We start from the raw sequence: 22382 nt of genomic DNA, 5'->3' as shown, positions 1-22382 counted from the left end.
GAACTCTCTCAGAAAGTTTACTTTAGAAGTAGTGGGAGATTCTAAGTTCACAGACACAGACACAGGCACAGGCACATGCACACGCACACACACACACACACACACACACACACACACACACGCACACACGCACACACAGTCGAACAGATGCTGGCAGAGTAAAATCCTGGCGTGTCTGGGAAATTGCAGTAAAAGGGCCTGCCACCTCTTTCTTGTCCTTCTGCGAGTCCTTCCACGAGTCATTCTATAGAGCATGAGTCACCAAGGAAGCCCCTGAAATCGTTTTATCTTAAGAGGCCTTTGAAACTAGGAAATAGAATGTAGTCAGGGGATTCTAAGGTAGGAATTGAAAGAAGACAGACTGGCTGGCTTCTGGGGGGCACTGCCTCAGAGTGCAATTAACCCTTTCATTCTTACTCTGCCCAGAATGGACTGAAGGAGGAGGCACTTCCATTCTCCTGCTTCCAAGTAGAACTAAGGAAGGGGAAGGTCAGATGCTGCTTAGATCCCACGGGCATGTTTCAGTAACTACTATCCTCTGAGTCCTTCTCATTTGCCGGGTGCTGCTGCTGGGCCTTGCTTTATACCTGGCTTGCGTCTTCTTTTCTTCACACATTTATTGAATCATGGTGTGGGTGGGGATGGAGAGGTGGATGGGTAACCATACATCAGGCCTTGTGATGCCACAGTGCTTCTACAAAGGGCCAGAGAACAACCTGGTTTGAGTTGGTTCTCTCCTACCACATGGGCCCAGGGATTCAAACTCTGGCTCTTGGGCTTTGTGTCAAGTGCCTTTTACCGACAGCGCCATCTCCCTGGCACCTTGATTGTTCCTTGGAATAACATAGGAGATTTTTTTAAAAAATTTTTTATTGAAAATACATACTTTGCTCATACAATACCTCCTGACCACAGTTTCCTCTCCCCCCACATCTCCCAATTCCTCAAATCCTCCCCTCTCCAGAAAAACGAGCAGGCCTCTAAGAGATGACAGCCAACAGAACAAAACAAGATATAATAAGCCCTCATATTGACTCTGGGCTTATGGGAGGGAAATAGTCCTAAGAGCAGATTAAAGAGTCAGAGATACACCCATTCCCACTGTCAGGAGCCCCACAAGAACACCAAGCCAGCAGGCATAGCATATACACAGAGGACGTACTACAGATCCATTCAGGCCCTATGCTCACCACATGAACCACGTGAACCTTACTTGTTGGTTAGATGGGCCATGCTCTCACAGAAGATTTCCAATAGCATCCCTCTTACTCTACAGTGTGTCTGTAAAGGCCAGAAAAGCTAAAGACCTTGCTCAAGGTCACATATGGTGAGGAAGCTGGATTTGACCCGGAAGCTATTGTCTACTCTGTACTGCCATTGTGAATATGGACATACAAGATATCAGTGCCTTCATCTCTCAGGCTGTACATGTGGATGGGCACGGAGGGCTCTCTGTCTGCCCACATTGATAATGAAGCCAGCACAAGAGAATATTCCTAGCCTTCACCATCCCTGCCAGCAAAGCTCCTTGGTTTCCCAACAACAGCCTGGCCCTGTGCCTCGGTCATGTCATCCTTGCCAAGTACATTTCTTCTCATTAGCCATCTGTCCCCTCATGCCTGCTGTTAGCCCACCGTGGCCGGACAGCTGCCCTGTTAGAGAGACAGGACGTAACCAACACCAGCTTATGAATCAATGCATTCTCTGGCACGCCTGTGATCCCCTAACGGGGAAAGTGGCAGAATCCAAAATATTCTCCATACTCATCCAAGTCCCCCCAAGAAGTCTCTGTAACTCCAGTGTACAAAATAAAGCTGACGAGGCTGGGATCTGGGCGGGTGAGCTCAGGCCTGCAGCCCGAGGTCCTGGTGGTGGCTGTAGGTGGGGCCAAGATCCAAGGGAGAGTACCCGGGGCTAGGAGAGCAAAGTCATTAGAAAAGGAGACCACCTAAAGGAAAGCAGTGTGTCCACCTGGCTAGGGTGTAAGCCTAAAGGCACCCACCATCTGTCCCATCATGCCGAGTGACTGATAGGTCATTTCTAGTTGTCTGTAAATGCTGTGTGCCCATGTGTATAAAGCATTCAGAATGAGCATGTGATGGGTGTAGCTCTTCAGTCTGAGAAGATGGCCTGACCTCCTCTGAAGGTAGTTTTGCAGGAATGGAGCGGGGAGCTGACTAAGCTACACGCTTTTGCGTGGTTTGCTCATATGGGGCCAAAGGAAGTCCAGGGTAAAGATGATGTGGTGATGGGGTAAAGACCATCGGTCTTGGTCACCTTGCTCATTGTCGGGATAAAATATAGATAAAATTATAAGAGACAGGTTTCATTTGGGCTCATGGTTGAAGGTCCATCATAACTGAGACGTAAGCAGTGGAGGCACGAGCTCCAGGAGGCTGATCACACTGCATCCATAATCAAGAAGCTGAGAGCAGTGAACGCTAATGCTCAGCTGTCTTTTGCCTTCTTATGCAGTCCAGAGCCACTGCTTTTAGTGTGTATCTTCCTACACCAATTAACCTAATCAAGACAGCCTCCCCAAGCATGGACAGAGGCTAATATAAAGTAATTCCCCACAGAGACACCCAGACACATGTTTCTTAGGTGACTGGAGATCCTGTTGAGTTGACAGCCATCGTTAACCATCACTGCATGGATGACTGGATGACCCTTGAACTTTTAGAGACCCCAGTTCTCTGACTGCAGTAACCCCTGCTCCCACACCCATAGCTGTCCAAAATAATAATGCACTTGGCTTCTGTAAAGCCCCAAGGACATCCCCTGTGCATGCCCTCTCTGCCTAGAACAGTGTCTAGCTTGTGAGAGATGCTTGCATATTTATGAAATGAACGAAACCACAATGATTACAAAGTCACAACCTTGCCTGCACACCTTGTGGCTGACACGTTTAGAAAGCAAACTTGATTCCGACCCTCCTCTGCTAACAGCCACTTACACAACAAAATCCTGGCTCCACAGTCACTCCCTCACACTCAGGCCCTGGGGCTCTGACCACATCAGAGCCCTCTACCCTCCCCAGTCTTCATGTATCCTGGGTAGTCATTCATTGCTTCTGGAACTTTGGTGTTCCTGAGATGTAAGAATCTAGTGATTATTCTATCCAAAGCCCTGGACTCAGCTACAGGCACACTCAGACTCAGGTGGTATGGTGGTGGTGGTCCATTTTGAGAGAGATCTCTGGAGTGGTTTTGATGGTAGAACCATACTATGAGGAGCTCATGCCTTCATCAAAGCGCAGTGAGCAGTCCAGTGAATGGCCACATCCTTTCTCCCCTCAGTGTCATTGCATGATGATTTCTGGAGGGAATAACCCTTGTCTCTCCACATTCTCTGTACAAAAAAATGTCTGCACATCCTTCAGGCCGGGCTCCTAGATGACCTGCCAAGGACGCAGTCTTCCCTCCCCCAGCCACACATAGTCCATGTTTCTCCCTTCACCCAATGCATCCTGTGCTTACCCTGCTTATGAGCTAATCTACTGAATTCTCCTTCCTCCCTGAACCCAGCACTGCAGATCCCAGAGCACTCTTTGCTATTCGGTATACGGAGCATCCAGTGGGGTGTATCTGTGTTCAGTGCTGGCTCACGGCACCCCGGTGTGCTCCATCGTGTTCTTTCCTCTTTCCCGCCATCCTAACCGTGTTCTCTCTTTCTAATTGCCCCCATCTTCCCAGGAGTTCTCCCTCCAGAGAATGGACAGCCTTGTGGATGATAGAGTCAACATCTTAGGATTTTCCATTTTCAACCAATCCCATGCTTTCTTCCAAGAGTTCTCCCAGAGCCTCAACCAATCCTGGCAGGAGAACTGTGACCACGTGCCCTTCACCGGCCCTGCGGTAAGTGTCCTCTTAGGTGCCCTTGGGCCCCAACACGCTCTGTGGTCAGTCTCATACTCCACACAGCGAGGCAGATCCAAGACGCATCATGGCAGGGGGGTGTGAGCCCGTCTACATCTGGGAGTACAATCCTGGAGGCTCACAGATGCAGAGAGGTCTTCAGAGGTCAGAGAAGAGGCCTTTTAGAAAGTGGAAGGCGGACCCGGTCAAGAGCTAAATCCCAAATGATTTGGTCAACCAAGGACCACATGACCAACAGGGATTCCACTTTGTGCTCATCTTAGTTTGTGTGAGTGAGCTCTGTGATATTTACACAATGATACAGCAGGCTAAACAGCTGCCCCTCAGAGCATCCTGTTATTAAGTGCTATGAGACTTGTCATTCATGCTTTATGTACAAGACATGGATGGGGAGAAAGGCCTGGTTCCCAGAGTAGGAGCGTGCTCTGTCTCACTCTTGACCTGAAACCCTCTAGCCGTATGGAAGCCAACTACAACCATGGCAGGTTTTCCCTGTGTCACCTTCCTAACCAAGCTGCAGGGTCTTCTGGCCCCAGAAGGTTGGAAGGGATCTGGGGGGCAGACAGTGTTCTGCTGGAGTGCAATCAAGCTGAGCCTTAGACTTAGGTCAGTCTCCACGTCATGTCATAGGTCCTCTTCCTCCTACAGTCCCCTTCTAGTCCCTTTGGCTTTCTTGCTGGCATGAAGGTTCCCTGTTCTTACCCAGGTTTACTCCTGCCTAAGCACTGCAGCATATCCCACAATATTACCCACCGTGGCCTTTTTCCTTCTTCACAACCTCCCAGTAACAGCTCAAAGATGGTCATCCCTCTCTGACAATGAGAAAACAGGCCCAGGAGAGCGGGGTAACCGGTGAGGATCTCTAAGATCCTTGTATTAACACAGCCAGGTCAGAAACCTAGATCTGCCTCTCCCTCTAGGGAACTTTGCAGCCATCTTCTCTCTGCAATGGCCTCTGAGAGAAAGGAAGGTGTTAAACCAGTCACCTCGAGAGCCAGGAAGGAAGCTGGCAGCAGCGACAATAGCTGCATATCCCTCTAAGCCTTCTCACTTCTGCAGCTTACCTTTTCAAGGGCTGCCTCTTCCTGCCTCTCTGGAGGCCAAGAAATTCTCACCACAAACAGCCCAGCTCCTCAGGGCAGCAAGCCAGGAGGTGAGGGAGCAGCTTCTAGGAAACAGTGGAATGGGCTGTCTTCTTTGCTGAGTTTTGGAAATGCTATACAGTCTCCTGCCTCTGTGGTATGCCTCGTCCCTTCCTCTTCTCAGACCACCTTTTCTTCATCTTCTTTTCCATTTTCTCTCTAGTCTCTTTTTTTCCTTTCTCTCTTTAACGTCCTGTTTTTCTCTCGTTCCTACATAGCATTGAATTTTTGACTCCTCTTTTGTTTTTTCTTTTGACCTGTAAGAGACGCTTCCTACTTCCCCACCCCTCCCCAATCCCAGGTGGGAACCCCCAAGTGAGGAGTTTAGTTTGTAGGCTTTCAAAGGAGGGTCTGGGCTAAAGATACCTGAGAGAAAGCTCAGTATGCCTACCCTGGCCGAGAAGCTTCCAGGTGGCCACTGGTGTGCCGCAGATGCGCTTCCTGCTGGAGACAAAGGCAGCGCAGAGGGGGTGTTGGGAAGGGACACACACGCCCACTCGTTTCATATGCCATTCCCATTAATCATGCTGCAAAGAACAAAAATCGTGGGAAATCATTAAAATTACAGATGGCCAGATTAAGTAATTAGAATTTAGGCTAAAGCAGATGTTTGTAATTAAGTGTTTATTTCATTGAATACAATCCAGATTGTAAGAACTAGTCCATGAGATCTTAATGGTCCCTGCCCTGGTATTATTGGGGGGGGGGGGAATTTAAGCTTATAAAGGTTCGTCAACAAGCGGTCATCTAGGAAGATCTGGGGAATGCAGTCCTTGCACTTTGGGGATGATGAGGGTTACAGGCGTGTGTCTAGAAGATATTCTTGTTTTCATCTGAGGAGGAGAAGGGAACCCAGCCACAACTCCCTCAGTCAGAATTGATTCATCTTAATTTATACAGAGTCTTTCATTCCCTGAAACAATTTGCAAAGCAGCTCAAAAGAAAATAACAATGAGGAACCAAATGAAAATATAAAAACAAGAGAATAGAGGGTTCCTTGCCAAACAGCCTGTTGCTGCCAAGAAAGAAGAGAGGATTTTAAATGAGGATTGGGCCTGTTGGGGGATTTAATATTTAGAAGAGACAGGGACAGCCTAAGCAGAGACAAAACCAAGAGGCAGGCACTCACCCACACAGACGGGCAGCAGGGGCCTCAGAAGGATGAACGGATCGGTCCTGGGAGGAGAAAGAAGTAGAAAGAAAGGAGAGGGAACAGCAGAAATGTCTGCCTTCCCTTCCCAAGTGGACCCAGAAGTAGAGACAGGGACAAAGCCTTTTGTGACAGAAGCCACTTTTAACTGACTGTGGCTCAAATGCTTTCCAGGACAGAATTAGTCACTAATAGATAACAGGGGAAGAAGGCTGTTAGGTGATTGAAGAGATGGCCTGGAATAGAGAACCAAAAGGGCACTGATGGGCAGCAGAAACGGCAGTCTTCCTCCCTGGCAGCTCGATCTGGACAAAGGAATTAGAAGGAAAGAGATTGACAACTCTGGCAGAGTAGTTGGAGGAGTGAGGAGAGGAAATAAGTTCTCAGGAGGAAGGATGATGGGGTGAGGGCCCTAGGTAGGTGGCCAGGAGCCTATAGAAGAGGGGCATCTGGTGATGGATGAAGGACCCAAGGGGACTGTCCTGGGATACAGTGTGCTCCAGGGTACAGGGGATTAACTTAAATTAGTCCAGGCTCAGCTTCAGAGAAGACCCAGGAAGTGCAGTGCCCTTGAGGACACTTGACCTGTGTCACTCTCCGAAGGCTGTATGTAGGTAAAGATGAGATAGGAACCCTGACAACTTTCCATCCACTTGGTCCCTGCCCCAATGTCCCCAGCTTGAATAGTAATTACAAGAAGGATCCAACCAATCATGAAAGCCCTGGAGTTAGAGATGAAAAGGGACATTGGGAGCAGGCACACAATAACCTCCCAGCATTTGTATAACATACTAATAAGAACGCCAGCTGGGGCTAGGGAAATAGATGTTTGGGCAAAGTGCTTGCTGTGCAAGCAAAAGGACCTGAGTTTCTACCCCACATCAAAGCTAGGCTGGTACTGCCTACCAGTGAGCCCATTACTGGGGAGGTGGAGGCAAGAGGAGTCCTAGAACTTGATGGACAGCTAGTCTGGCCAATTGGTGAGTGCCAGGCTCAGTGAGCGACCCCCTGCCTCAAAAAAAGAAGGAAGAGAGGGACAGAAGGAAGATATGCTTATGAAGACAGGTGCACTGTGCACTACACATACACTTGTGCACAGACATGTGCACAATACACTTGTGTAATACACAGAGAAAGAACACATACACTTGTGCATATACATGTAGACACATACATCTGAACACATATGCTTGTGTATTTGTGTAACACACACACACACACACATATATATATATGCATGTAGATGTAAATGTAGATCAGAGAGAGAGAGAGAGAGAGAGAGAGAGAGAGAGAGAGAGAGAGAGAGAGAACATCAGTCAAGTAAACTTAACCCCAGTGAGAGTGCAGGAGTCATACGGCAGAAAGGGAGATGAAGGTGTGGCTGTGTGGCTGGCTTCCTCTGAAGTCATACATGGTACCCCAGAAACCAATGCACAGCTTCCAGAAAAAGAAGGGACCTTTTGGGGACCCTGGGCAACACTACTTTGAGAAAAGGGAGACCCCCCCGTCCTCTACACTAACTAGTAGTTGCTAGTAGCAGGAACCCAATTAAAATGCAGTGTGGAGTCACACAGCACAGCAACATTTGAGGGGAAGGTAGGTGGGAGCCCAGACCCTTTCACTCTCTAATCAGTCACTTTTGGTGTCACCTCCATGCTCACCCTAGAGCTAAGCCAACTGCAGTGGATCCAGGCATTACTTCTAGAAACATTACTATTTAGAGAGAGAAGAAAGACAGTATCTTCTCTGAGACAGATGTGCCCCGAGCAGGAGACTCCAACTCCAGTCCTGCGCTAGGCTCATCGGTCAGATCTGGTCTACTGTGTGTTATACATTGGCAAGGGATGGGTGACTCAGTTGTCCCAGGCACAGCTGGGCCAGATGTTGATAACCACTCTGAGAGAGGGAGGACTCCTAAACAAAATGGGAGGAAGCAGATGAATGGGGTCTAAGAGAGCAATACTGGCTAATGGTTCATGTCTTAACTGGCACAAGGACAGCAACCAATGAGGCTAGGAGGTGAACTGGGTGGTGTCCCAGACACCAGGTATCAGAGTGAGTTGCCCCTAGGTCTCCCTTTCTCCGGCCTTCAACCTCCTTGCCTTCAGATCTGGTCTGAATGTTCTGACTTCCCATCCATTATTGAGGTGTCCACATCCTAAGAGATTGCCCCAGGTTATGTGGAAGACTGGGCACAACAATTAATCTGGGGAGCTGGGAAGATGTCTCAGAGGTTCCAAGCACATCTGTTCTTGCAACGGACCAGAGTTCAGTTCCTAGCACCCACATGTAGGCTCACAACCGCCCGGTTCTCTGTGGTCGCTTGCACTCACAAACACACTCCTCTCCTTCAATTGAATAAATGAATCTTTACAAAAGAATAAATTGGGGAGGACAAAGACAATGAAACAAAGTGAGCTGAGGCTAGCCCTGGCCCTGCGTGCACTGATTGCATGTCCATCGGGAAGAGCTCCTTGAGTCTCATTTCTTCACTGGACACAAGAGTTGGAGCAATGGATCTATAGAGTCCCTTGCAGCCGAAGCCCTGTGGTTTGGAGGGCCTCAGAATAGGGAGGTGAACTATAAAGCAAGCTAGAAGGTGGGTCAGAATTGGTTTACTGTGCCACATACATAGCTGGTCTGAAAGATCTAGAAGCTTCGAGCAGTAAGCTCATCACAACAATCTACACGCAGGCAGAAGCTGGTCTGAGTTGCAGAGGGCCTCTGCAACATCCACCATTTCCACACATCCTTTCAGCAAGCGGCCATTAGCAAGAAAGATACATGTGCTCCTGGAAACTACAGTGGGGGCGGGGGGAGGAGGTGCAGGGGAAAGGACAGCTGTGGGCTTGTGGGAGCTCAGTAGGTGCTGTGCAGTGAGCCTCCTTGAAGATGGAGCGAGGTGAGAGGACAGGGCGGTGGGTAGAGGAGAGCGGGAAGCAGTGGTTCAGTAGAGGGAGCAGAGGTCACTCGTCCAGGTCTGCAGGGCAGCATACTTTCCGCTCTTTTATTGGAACCGGGCACTGGGGTTTGGATACCCTTGTCTACCAAGACGTCCGGTCACAGGTAGATCCAAGGCCAAGGTACACAGAGGAAGTTGATGGAATTGGGAAGACGGGAGACATGGTGGAGGTGGTGAGGACTCAATGGCTTCTCTGGGTCTTTCTGTATAGACTGAGGAGATGCTAACATACATAGATAGGATATGCTACCTCTAGCAAGGTCTGGATAGAAGTAGAAAGAAGCAGCAATGAGTGGAAGGGAGAGAGGGAGGGAAGGTGGAAGGGAGGGGTGGAGAAGGAGGAAAAGAGTGAGGGGACAGAAGAAGGGCCATATTGGTTAAGTGCCTTTGTAAAGCAGGAGAACTTCATTGTGGGCTGCCCCTCCCTGACACAGTTTAGAAAGACTCCCCAGCGTCAGCACACTTGGTGCCTGTAAGATCCTGGCACACTCCATGCCTACTAGAGACCAGAGGTCTTGGTGTGGCCAAGTAGATCTGTCCAGTCTGCTTTCTGGCCTTGTGGCCTCCCATTCCTCCTGTTCCCTCGCACTTGCCCCCTGAACACTGCCAATTTCCTGAATGTGAGGTTGCGAGGCCCCACCTGCAGAAATGCTCACCCCTGTACCTGATGACCTTTGAGATCTGTGAGACCAGATGCTGCCTCTTTTGTGGATTAGAGCTGTCCCTGCTGAGGCTCAGTGAGGTGTCTGGGGACACTCAACATCCAAAGGAGGGACCAGAGCAGAGCTAGGCTCCCAAGTTCTTCCCTCTGCCCCTTGCCATCTCATGCTGTGTGACCTCTGACTGGAGGGCTGTGGTCTCCCTCCCTCCAACCGTGGAGGGGCAGTGCCGTGGAGCCTGACCAAAAAGAACGCAGGGTTAAGAAACCCACCACACACAGAACGCGCTCCTCCAGTTCCTCCCAAAGCTGTCTTCTGATGAGCAACAGGGAGAGAGCTGGTTGCCAGGGCCAGACATCGTACAACTGTGGAGGGACTAGGCCCCCTGGCACCCTAGCCTCCTAACACCTCAGCATTATTCCCTCAGGGATTTCTTCCTGCCTTCCTGGGCTTTTCTCAGCCCTGTGAACTGTGCTGACCACACTGAACAGGACTTGAGTTCTTGTACAGGCTTTGTGTAGTCACAGCTCTGCCTGGATGGCACAATCCCTAGAGACAAGTCAGCTGCGTTCCTACTCTCTCTAGCCACCCAGCCCCCTTGGCCTTTCCCGCCACAAAGACTGCAAACATTGACTTTACTCATTAGGCAGATGTCAGTCAAGACTTAATCCAAATCAAGCTATCTCCTGGGGGATAGGGCGCTGGCCTGGAGGTTAAAAACACCTGGCTGCTCTTTTAGGGGACTGAGATTTGGTTCCTAACACCCGCATGGTGACTCAGAATATGTAATTCCAGTTCCAGGGGCTCTGAAAACCTCTTCTGGACTTCTTGGCCATTGCATACACAACATCCACAGACATATATGCAGTCAAAACCCCCTTCCACATAAAATAAAACTGAAAACTATTAATTAGAGATATCTCTTTGGGGCCAGCCACATGCCAGGTCTTATGCCAATGGCATATAGACACCAAGGTCCTGCATTCTCTTGTCTTAAGGAAGCTGCTTAGTAGGAAAGATAAAAACATAAACACGGCTACGCTGACCTCACTCCTTTGTTTCCAAAGTTGGAGGGTCACAGCCTAGGCTCTGGCAGCTCTAATGCGCTAATTCCTGCCACCCACCCTCCATTGACCAATTAAACAGACAAGTAAAAATGAAAGAAAGAGAAAAATGTACCGAATGTGACCACACTAGGAAGAGAAACAAAGGAGGCCAGTAACCTGCCGGTGAGTTCATCCAGGGGTCCTGACCCGAGGTTTAGGTTTAAGTAGACAGAGGTGTGTATAACTAAGCAGTCCTGGTCAGGGTGTGGTCCCGCCCATCTCCTCTGTCCAGGATCCGCTCTCACTCAAGAGGCGATCGGACAAGTTGTCACACTGTGAAATCTCTTCCTGGGAGACATGTTCCTTTGCTGGCTGACACCAGGCTTCATCTTTCTTCTCCCAGCATGAGATTCTTAGAGAAAATTCCAGTTTCTCTTAGAGGCCATTGTTCCAATTCTCTGATAGCCAAAGAGAGAGGCTCAAGTGTCTCCTTAGAGATCTCTATCCCGGCTGAGACTGTTGTACACTTGAGGTCCACCTGGCATGGACCTTACCCGTATGCTGAGTTCTTCTTCCCTCCAGCACCTCCAGGCATGGTCCTCAATTTCATCTCCTAGCCTTTGCTCCTGTGGTCACATCCTCTGAGCTGCCTGCCTCCTCGCCACCGCCCTGTCCAATGCCTATTCAGATCCTTTGGCTCTGAGTTCCAATGGTCTTCTTCCATAAAACACTTTCTCTGTTGCCCAACTAGACAGCGCTCTATTCAGACCCCCCAGAGACTTTCATAGTTCCAGATCACCCCACCTCTTGACCGTTCCCCTGATTAGTGTCCCCCGCTCCTACCTTTGTACCCACCTGTCATCTGTCATAGGAATGGAATCTCACTAAATTTTAGACTTTAAACTTATCAGCGTATTTCATACGTATACTCCACATGGAATGGTATGGCTACAGTGTGGCTTCAGGAACATGCAGGAAGGAACAGTTTCATGGGTGACTTCTGGGAGAAGTGTCCTATGCCTGAGCCTGGTAGAGGGGGGGCAAGTTTGAGAAGAGTGGCCAAGTTCTTTCCCTCCTCCTGAGATTAGCAACCTTACCTCCCATCCTGTGGATTCATTCCTGGCAGCAATGGAAGTTGCTATTTCTGAGAGAGAGAGAGAGAGAGAGACAGAGACAGAGAGAGAGACAGAGACAGAGAGAGAGACAGAGAGAGAGAGGAGAGACAGAGACAGACAGAGACAGAGACAGAGAGAGAGAAAGAGAGACAGAGAGAGAGACAGAGAAGGAAGGGAAGGAGCAGAGAGACAGGGAGATAGAGTCAGAGAGAGAGACAGAGACAGAGACAGAATGAATTTGGAGTCCAAAGATGTACCTGATGCTTCAAGTCAGGGCAGCCTTTGTAGGATGCAGATCGCAAAGCCCTTGATAGCAGACCTGGACCACTGGCAGATGTGGGTGGGACCAGAGGAGGGGTAGGCAGAGGACAGCGACCGTGCTTCCTTACTTGCCTTTGTGTGCTTTCTCTCTTCCCCTCTTCTCTCCCCCTGCTACCACCTGCTCGCTCTGCTTCTCCCAGTTGTCCTCAGCCCTACTGTTTGACGCTGTCTACGCTGTGGTGACAGCGGTACAGGAACTGAACCGGAGCCAGGAAATTGGCGTGAAGCCCCTGTCCTGTGGCTCGGCCCAGATCTGGCAGCATGGCACCAGCCTCATGAACTACCTGCGCATGGTGAGGAGCGGCTGAAGGCTTGGTCACGGCCAGCCTCAGGGGTGGGATGATAGATACAGGGCTGCCCTGGTGGGTCATGGTCCTGGCTAGCACATCGCCTGCGTTAAGCGGGTCCTAGGTTCATTTGTTCCCGACTCTTAACACTCTTGGCAAGAACCCATGGGCAGCTTATTCACAAGACAATAGTTCTTGGATCTTAAGCTAGAAAGGAGTTCTGAATTCTAGGCTGCATCCTGGTCCCTGCCCAGTGGTAGCCCCTGCCCAGATCAGCACAGCTGGGAGGGGACCATGATACTGGAACAGACAATCCCTCAGGACACTCAGCCTGTGCACTTCTAGCTTGTTGCTTGGTTTTCCCAGTGATCTCTCTCCAGTTGTGTTTTTCTTTCTTAGAAAAGACATCTTTCATTAGAGAGAGAAGGTGTGGAGGGTCTTAGATTTCTGCAGTGAGTCAGGAGTAACCTGACTTCCTGCAAGCCCAGGGTCAGCAGATTCCCCCAAAAAGGAAAATGCTGGTACCAAGTCTCCACCCCCACTCCTACCCACATGCCTATGGAGCAGGGAGGGATGAATTTGACCTCAAGTCAATGTTGTGACTCCTGTTGGCTTACATAATTGGTTTGGGGTTACAGGGTGTGGGCCCCCTCTTCCCGCACTCAGATTCTATGGCTTCAGAGTGGATGGAAGAGGTTTTTCTGAACACCGTGAAGCAGCATGAAATAGCAAGTTACTTGGGGCCAGCTATGGTGGGGCCTATATCTGGTGCTGTAACTCACTCTCTCTTGGACAGGTAGAATTGGAAGGTCTTACCGGCCACATTGAATTCAACAGCAAAGGCCAGAGGTCCAACTATGCCTTGAAAATCTTACAGTTCACCAGGAATGGGTTTCGGCAGGTAAGCCTACCTATCCTGCCAAAGTGGTGGATGCCACCTCTTTGCCCTTTTCTCTGCCTCTGGTTCCAATGGCCTTCGGATATCACATGTCTCCCCAAATAGCAGGCTGCATCCATTCTGATCTGGACTCCTGAATTGCAGTTGCCACATCCTTCCTGGTCCCAGATCAGCCCATGTGGGCTCTGCCAGCCGTGTGCCTTGCAGAGGGAGGAGACAAGTGGTGTCACTTGGAAAGGAACACCCAACTCCTCTACACTATCAGATTGGTTTTCTGGGTGGGGGGTGCAATGGAGAGTGTTAGGGGATTGATTTCCCCCAAGCCTGGACTCCCTGCTGGACTCTAGGGGTGCTTAAGGCAAAGGGTGGATCCCCTGAGGGCTAGGACGGCCCTTCGTGTTATGATGGACTGTCCCTTCTCCAGCCCACCCCTCCCACGCTCCCCTGTCCTCGGCTGTCTGTTTCCATCACCTTAGGGATGCTATGCCCTTCAGAGTACTACAGTTTTCTGCATGGTTCTTCCTTCTCCATTAAGCCCTCTTGTTCCCTTTTTTTCCTGATCCTCTACCAAAGGAAACAAACTCTGACAACCACTCCAAGTGTCTCTAAACATCTCTCTCATCTCCATCCCCAAGGTCTCTCCAATGCGGGGAGGCTGGAAAGACTGAGCCAGACACCAATTACAGTAGGAAGCAGGCATGCATTAAAGACCTCCTGACTGTCGCAGGGGCTGGATGAGGGAACCTCCCACTGTAGAGCTTGAATAGCCACCCTTCCAGCGAATTAGGAAGACCCGTTACCTTTGTCTTCACCATTAGCACCATCACAGAGGCTACTCTCACATATTGAACACTTACCGTAAGCCTTCTGCCATGGTGAGTGTGGCATGTGTGTGCTTGTCTAAGCCTACGGAGTAGACACTTTCATTTACCCTCCATCCTTAAAACATAGGTGCCTTGTATGAGGAACATGTGTCTGTGTTACGTTCACATTGTATACTTATGTGTATACACACGGATGGGCACGGATGAAGTTGGTATTGGGTCTCTAGCTCTAAAGCACCCCAACCTTATTTTTTTGAGATAATTTCTCTTATGGAACCAGAGCACACTAATTCAGCTAGACCCGCTGGCCAGCAAGACCTGAGGACCCTCTGGTTTCTGCCTCTCCTGTGTTGGGATTATAGCCACACACCAGTATGCCAGCTCTTTTGTGTGTGTGTTAGGCATTGGAAGGCAAGTTCTCGCATCTGTAGGTAAGACGTTTTACTGATTTATCCATCCGGCTCCCAAATGGGTACTTTTTATGAATGCCCTCCCTTGTTTGCGAGGCCAATGACTGATTTGCTCTTGAACAATTAAGTCATGGCAGAACTGGTTTGGGATCCAAGTCTGTCCTACCTAAAGCCCAAGACCTTATGGGCAAATCATGTATAAAACTTGGTAATTGCCAAATGCTCCATTTTAGATTCTACCCCTTGGGGACCTGGGAAGGGAGGCCCAGGATAGGACCCAGGAACAGACCTGGCCAACAGGTATCCAGGGTGACCCTCACGGAACCATGCAACATAGAAGCCTATCTCATCTGTCTCTTGTCACACCATCTCTGCATCCAAGAGGGGACCCTTGGCCTTATATGGGCCCCAGAGAGCTCTTTCTAGGCCATCAGTGATCTTTTGGAGGGCTACTCTTCTTGGAAGAGAACAGAGGAGAAGGAAGGATCCCCCAAAAAGGGAGAGGGCCTCTGAGGCCCTATGCTGAATGTCAGCAGCACCTCTAGCTCATTGTGGGAGCCGAATGGGATGGTGGCACTTCCCACATCTCCTCAGATAGGAGCATGGGCAGGTGGCTAGCAGGAATCATGGAGCGGTTGCTTCATTTACCCGACAGGTCTTTTGTGGAGCATCTGCTGTGTGTCAGACATCACGCTGGGTCTGGGGAAACCAGATGTAGCCTTTACACTGAGAGAGCTCCCAGTCTGGTGAGAGTACGCGATGTAGGAAAAAAACCCAGAGAGAATGAGAGCTGCAATTTGGGACTATTAAACCCAAATCATGCCCTGTGGCTCACCATCCCTGAATGAGTAGGCTGCCAGCCTCTGGGAAAATCGTCAGGGAGACTTCTCCCTGAGCCCCAATCTTCTTGGGGGATCTCAGTAAAGAGCATTCACCCAGTCTTTCAAGTTGATACCTGTTGAGTGCTGCTGTCTCCCTTCTAGGTACTGGTTTAAGATGAGAAAGATCTGCTTTTGTGTAACAGATGCTCTAACAGGGGACAGATGACAGGCAAAAAAAAAATACATATGTAACATTATGCCAGCCTGCTAAGTTCTCTGAGAAAAATACAACTGGGTAAGGAGTCCCAGTATGAAGAGCATAGCGTTGGAGGAGTGGTTAGAACGGGCTGCTCAGGCCAGCTCCAGACACAGCCCAGACAGCCCTGGCCCAGCCTCCCCTAGGCCTTAGTTCTTGCCTACAATAATACACGAAAGAGCCCACTTCCTGGGCCTCCTTCTTGCCACGCTCCATCTCTTGGCCCGCTCTCCAGTTGACAGGATGGGGTTCAATGCCTCTCTCTGCCTTCATTCTGCTCTGTCCTAGCTGCCACTCAAGCTGGGTTTGGGGAGGAGCTGGAGGAAGGAGGGTAAATACAATCAAATCACATTGTACGGACTTCTCAGGGGACTAACAAAAGCTGTTATGTTTTCCAAAACTGATAGAAATCAGGACTGAGAGATGGCTCAGTGATTTAGAGCTCTGGCTGCTCTTCCAGAGGACGCAGGTTTGAATTCCAGTACCCACATGGTGGCTCCCAACCATCTACAGTGGGATCTGATGCCCTCTTCTGACGTGAGATGCAGGCGTACATACAAATAAAGTATTCATCATTCAAATACATGAAGTTCATAAGTAAATCCTTCTTTTGAAAAACAGATTGAAATCAGTATTAAACCTATATGAAGGGGGAGGGGCTGGAGGCCAAGGTCAGTGGTAGAGTGGCTTTCTTTTTTCTTGATTCCCAATACCACCAGACCAATACGACAGAACTGCATAGAATTGAGCCCTAAACAACCATGCTGATCCAATCAGTATTACACACTGATAAAATCAATGCACACGTATTAACTTTATTGGTGAGAGCCCCTTCCAGATGACTTTCAGAAATGCCTCGGAAAGGCAAATGGAGCATTGAATCATTTTACAGGAATTTTTTTCTGTTAAAATGTTTTTCAGTAATGAAATTTTTTAAATATGTATTCTATAATGAACAGGAAAAGGAGTCACCATCATCGGCCCTGTCCCCCAGGTACCATTTCCAGCCCAGCCTGGCCAGGACCCAGGAATCTGCCTTGGGGCTCTCTTCCTGCGGTGGCTACCTCTGTGTCAGCAGCGCCCACTAGTGGTGAGCAGTAGGCTTCTCAAACACACCTTGGCTCAAAGGTGACCCGTTGAGCTTCCTTTATAAGGTGCATTTTCATTTAGTAAAAGCACTGTGTTCTAGGAATCTATTAGTTTAGCTAGCACCCACCTGGGTGATTAGAATGATGGGGTGACCATGGGCTAACCTTTGGCGAATACTGTGCTAATAAGAGAGCGTTCTATGAGCAGAGATGTTTTCTTGGTTTGGCCTCTCTGTGCCCTACCCCATTGTTTTGAGCTAACACTGAATGGAATCTGCCACACAAGTGACTTAATTAAGACGACTGTCATCTTGACCTTCAGCTACCCTAAGGAACACTGGGTCCTGACTGGACTTCGAAAGTGTATAGTGAGAATCTTCTTTACGACCTTGGCTTTTCAGCAAGTCTGGTGATCGTCCTGCTGCCTTTCTGTCTGGTTCAGGTGCTGTGAGCACCAACCGGAAACCGTGCACAGATGCGGCTTCCTAGCGCCAGTCCCCAGGTCCCATCCCAATCACCACCCAATCTTTGCCTCTTGACGGTCGTCCTTCCCTGCTTATTTCAGGGTGAAGAAATGGTTTAAAGAGGGATAACTAATTAGGCTTCTCTCCCAGGACAGGAGGAATGTCAGTACCTCTGCTCTGATATCCTCCCAGTTCCCGCCAAGGTGATGTTGGTGGGGGGAAGGAAGTGACAAGGAGCCGGGGAGACATCTTAGGTCAATCACCTGTGTAGCAGACTCCACAGCGTGCTTTGTGCAGATGGTGCCTCCTCCTGAGGGTGGCCCTCTAAGATAGACCAGCTCGTCAGTAAAAAACTGCAGGCTCAGAGGACCCTGCAGACCTGAGTTCAATTCCATGACTAGGTGTGTGTCCGCAAGCCTATAACCTCAGCACGGGAGGACAGAGACAGAGCTTCCTAGCTGGTCAGCCTCACCGCGATATGAAAGTGACTTCAGGTTCCCTTTCTCAAGACAGTAAAGCGGAGACCGCTAGAGCAAGGCACTGGTGTTTTTCTCTAGTATTTAAATGTGTGCATAGGGGTACAGACAGCTATACACTCATACGCATACAATACACACACACACATACAACACACACACACACACACACACACACACACACACACACACACACACACACACACACACACCTCATTGTCTCCAAGAACCTGGTAGGACTGGAATTGATGCCCAAGTTAGTCTAACTCTAAAACCCATGTTCTGGCCTCTTCTACTCTGGCTTTCTCTTCCTGCTCTCGGGTACCTGAAGCTTCAGTTCCAAGCCTCTGCTTCTGGTCTGTTGCTCTGTTGCTCTACTGCCCTGACGGCTGCCACCATTGATTCTAGCACCCCACCGGGATGGGCTTTCTTTAGTAATGACATCTTTTCATTTGGCTTTGGTTCTGTTCTTTCTCTCCTGTCTGGGAGAACTACTATTAAGAGCTGGGTTTGATTATTTAGAAAGCACCATGCAGGGACCCAGTGGTCTATAATTGGTAAAATGTCTGAACCAACTACCATATTCCCTGCCGGTGGCTGATTAAAGGATTTTTTACCATTTTAAAAATAGTCTTTCAGAATTCAGACTTAGTTTTTTTTTAACCATTTTTTTTTTTTAAAAATTACTATTTTGATTCTGCATGAAGAGTGCTTGCCATCTTGGGAGCTCCCACTACAGCACATTTGGAGGAATGCGCTCCTTATGGTGTCCTGTAGGGGACATTCTAAGCCATCTCCCGTTATTTACAGGCAGAAGAGTCAGTGGCACTGCCTGAGTCTATCCCTCCGTGTCTCAAACCATAGTGTTTGTTCTCACTGCCCCCGGTAGATGGGCTGAGGGGGTGTTACACTAGTATTGTCTCCCTTCGTGCCTGGCAAAACTCCTCCTTGAAGGGAGCTAGAAGGGAGAGAAGGAAGTCTTTAGGAGACCCTTAATTTCCTTCATTTAACTTAGTCTGAAGATCAGAGAGGACTGTGAGCATCCCTTGAGCAACGTTGTTAGTGTTGTAATAAGATGAGCATACCTTTCATCCCAGGATCGGAAATGGCTTAACAGGGTCTAATTAAGCCTTTGGGGTTTGACATCCCTAACTAGAGACACAGATCTGCTTCTTCCCCATTGGTTCGCTGTGTATCCCAGGCAAGGTGGGCTCAGTTTTCTTGCTGTGTGTAGTAACCCCTCATATTTGGTCTCACAGGACCGGAACGCGATTGAAAATAGCTCTGCTGGGTACCACTGTGTTTGCACGGAAATACTTATGTGCAAAGCTGGCTCTCCTGACATCATAATAATAGCCCACGTTTATTGTTGCCTACATGATGTACTGTGCTGGGTGGTGTCCATGTATATTTAAATTTTTTACATTCTTTTATCAGCCTGGCATGAAAGCTCTTCTGTCATCTCGTAGGTAGAAAAACCAAGGCAGAGAGATAGAGGAATATATCCATCTTCATCTAGGTGGGAAAGGCAGGCTCAAGAGCCCAGTTTGGACCAAGCTTCCTGGGAGCCCAGGGTCTTTCCATTATGTAATGTCTACCCAGAACGTGGGGGCAGAGGGCACCTTTAAGCTTCTTAGTCAATCGTCTAATCCAATGCAAGAACGGTTTGTACTGGGACACAAAAGAAACACCCAACCTGTCCGAGAGTCCATCTGGGCGGGAGAATTTGCAACCCCTTTAGAGATAACATTCAGACTCCTCCAGGTACCGGGTCAACCTCTGCCTCCTAACTCTACCCTGTGAAACATTCCAGAATAGTCTGCCTCCTCTTCCTTGCCAGCTCCTCAGATATATAAAAACAGATTGCTTTTACTGCACTCCTTCATTTTTCCATTCCCGAATTAGCCTAAAATTTTCCTGTAAGATCTACTCTTTGTCATAGGCTGGGAATGCTGGATAAAAGTGCCCAACTCCACTTAAGAGCTCGAGATCTTAGGGGGCTGAAATTGCAGCCCACAATTGCCTTAGAGTACTCTGATTATCTACCACTTATTTTACTCTCGGCTGAGCAGAGGGCTGTACCTGTTCCCAACAGAACATGGCTTACTGCTCTCTCACCGAGGAAGAACCCGGGGGCTGCCGGCGCTCTTCAACACACAGGGCAGTGGACCGGATGCACTGAGACCATGGGGATCTATCAGCCACCTCAGACTGAATCCACAGTTCTCCTTTCCCACATTAGCCAGCTTACTGGAATTTATTTTTCAAATGTCCCATTCCTTCTGAACCCTGGGCCTTGGGGTCACTTAGTCTCTCTACTTGCTGACCTTTCCAGTAATACACTCGGTCCTTTACGCTTTTCGTAGAGACTAGACCCAGGCCAGCTTTTTCTGGGACAGCTGATCCATTTGACTCTGTTCCTATAGAAATGGAGAAACCAACAGGGCTGCCTGGAGAGTACCGGGAGAAGTGATGTTGTGAGCGGGTAGCCTTATTTTCCAAAGCAAGAGACGAGCTCAGAGTTCAAAAGGCTCATTTCAGGAATGATGACAACGCTTTTCTAAACAGAGGACTGAGGACGGATGAGATGGCGTATCCAAGGCACTCCTGCAAGCAGCGGACTTTACCACCCAGAGTCTTTAGAAGGAAACCCAGAGCCAGTTTCCTGAAGATCAGGACCCCACTCACTGCCACAAGTCAGGCCCCTTCCCTTTCCTCTCCCCAGCTGCCGTCTTTGCTGAGAGCAGCCCATGCAGAGGCAGGTCTGCCCCCTCTTCCGGGAAGTCTGAGATCCTCCCCGGTTGGCAGTTGAAGTCCTGGCTCTGCCGCACCCCTGAGGGGCTCAGAAGCAGCAGCAATTCTTATTACAGCCATTAGCAGCGGAAGCCACTGGGAAGTGACTTCTCCTCTGAAGATAATCGGAGTGGACCTGCTGGTGGGGTTCTCAACCTTCCCCACCCCCTGACCCCCACCCCCCACTTCAAAATCAAATATAGAACAACAGAAAAGCCTTCTACGTACCGCCTGTCAGTGAGTCTGCACTTTATGTAGCCGCTGAGGAACAATACGGAAGGTGTCATGGTCTTATAGAGAGGTCCTGCCCAAGTCTATATACCTTTCGCCCCAATCCCTCTTCCTCTGAGCTGCCTCTGTGATAGCGGAGTCCTTCCTGTCCTCAAGTGAACAGCCACCGCTCGGATAGCTTGCCAGTGGGAGAGGCAGCTCTGAGAATCCTGTGATTGTCACTGTCTAATACATTTTCAATTTTGAGGAAGGAGTTTACCATAAATATGCAGATCCTTTGAAGCTATCTTTGCTGAGACCTGGCTCAGGGCGCCGAAGCCCGGTTTGATTGCTGGAAATCAGCAGCCTCGAGTGCCAGCTCCCCAGCTGGGGGACGGACCTGGGAGAGCAGGCCAGCTGGGGAGCTTGCATGGGTTGCAGTCCCCCAGAGCCAGCTCTGCCTTTGATGAGGAAACTCAGGGCTGCAGCTCCTCATAGCGGGGAGGTGGCTTGGGGATGCTTTGAAGGTGACTGAAAAGTCACTCACTTCTTTTTAATTAAGAAGCCAAGAGAGAGGGAGTTGGGGGTGGGGTTTGAAATAATGTCACCATCTCTTGTCTCTTGGAACGGCGGCATCAGTTCTTAGGGGTGCCGGTCAGTTAGGCTCTCTGGAAAGACAGTGACTTGTGGGAGTTTCATGGGGTTTGAAAGCCCTTAGTGATCCTATTTGCTTGTACAGTGAAGGGTGTGGTCCTTCCTGTGAGCTTTCTGTCCTCTCCTTCCCTCTTCTACTTTCTACCTCAGTAGTCGTGGGTGATGGAGGTCTTGGATGCACAGGTTGCCTCAGGGTCACACCCATGCCTACTCATTTCTGACATGAAATGAACCCAGAAGGCTGTCGCCGCCATCCCTGCTCTGTCAGGGTCCTCCCTTGGCTACAGCATCCTCTAACCACCATCCTCTCAGGAGTTGGGACCCGTGAGCCCACTCACGGCAGGGAGCAGGGTGTGGCAGTAGATGAGAGTCTCAGGACTCGCAGGGCTCAGAGAGGTAGCTGTGCAGGAGCCATACAAGTCTGTCCTCCATGTCTCAGGGAGCTCAGAGCCAACAGGGACGTCAGAGGCCCCCAGACCTGTGGGGTTTCTAAAGCCATTTGCTTCCTTTTTAATTCAAGAGAATTTCATGTGCCAAACCTCTTATAGGCAACAGCATTTACATGTTTTAATTGAATAGCCTCTGGAATCACTGACTCTCACCGTCTCCGGTTTCCACCACTCAGTCCAGGTCAGCACTCTGGAACAGGCTCTGTGTAGAGTGCCTTCTCCCAGGAGAGGTATTCTGGCCGGAAGTGGGAAAGGACAAGGAACAGATGAACTGGGTTTGAGGGCTGGATCTTACAGGACTTGTCTTTTTCCAGCCTCTCTGGTCCCCGCACATCTGATTCTTCCCCCCAAAGCACAGGGACTCCTGCTTATCGGCTCTGCTGAACAATTCAGCAGCCACAGAAGCTTACAAGCTTACTCACACATCAGCCAGCAAACAAATTAAGAGGTACTTAAATTTTTGAACAGGGGGCTGGTTT

General features: G+C 49.4%; 1 protein-coding gene across 1 annotated transcript in view; it reads left to right on the top strand.

Moving 5' to 3' along the window:
* Grik4 (glutamate ionotropic receptor kainate type subunit 4) overlaps positions 1-22382 on the top strand; it is a 431073-nt gene that overhangs the window by 309550 nt on the left and 99141 nt on the right. Inside the window, exons 9-11 of the mRNA XM_032911594.1 lie at positions 3696-3857; positions 12414-12566; positions 13357-13461. Coding sequence (XP_032767485.1) covers positions 3696-3857; positions 12414-12566; positions 13357-13461 — 420 coding nt within the window. The remainder of the gene's footprint in view (positions 1-3695; positions 3858-12413; positions 12567-13356; positions 13462-22382) is intronic.

Source organism: Rattus rattus, chromosome 8, assembly GCF_011064425.1.
Source record: "Rattus rattus isolate New Zealand chromosome 8, Rrattus_CSIRO_v1, whole genome shotgun sequence".
In the NCBI taxonomy this organism is placed as follows: Eukaryota; Metazoa; Chordata; class Mammalia; order Rodentia; family Muridae; genus Rattus; species Rattus rattus.
Note: the sequence above shows the minus strand (reverse complement) of the source record. Positions and strands in the feature narration are given on the sequence as shown.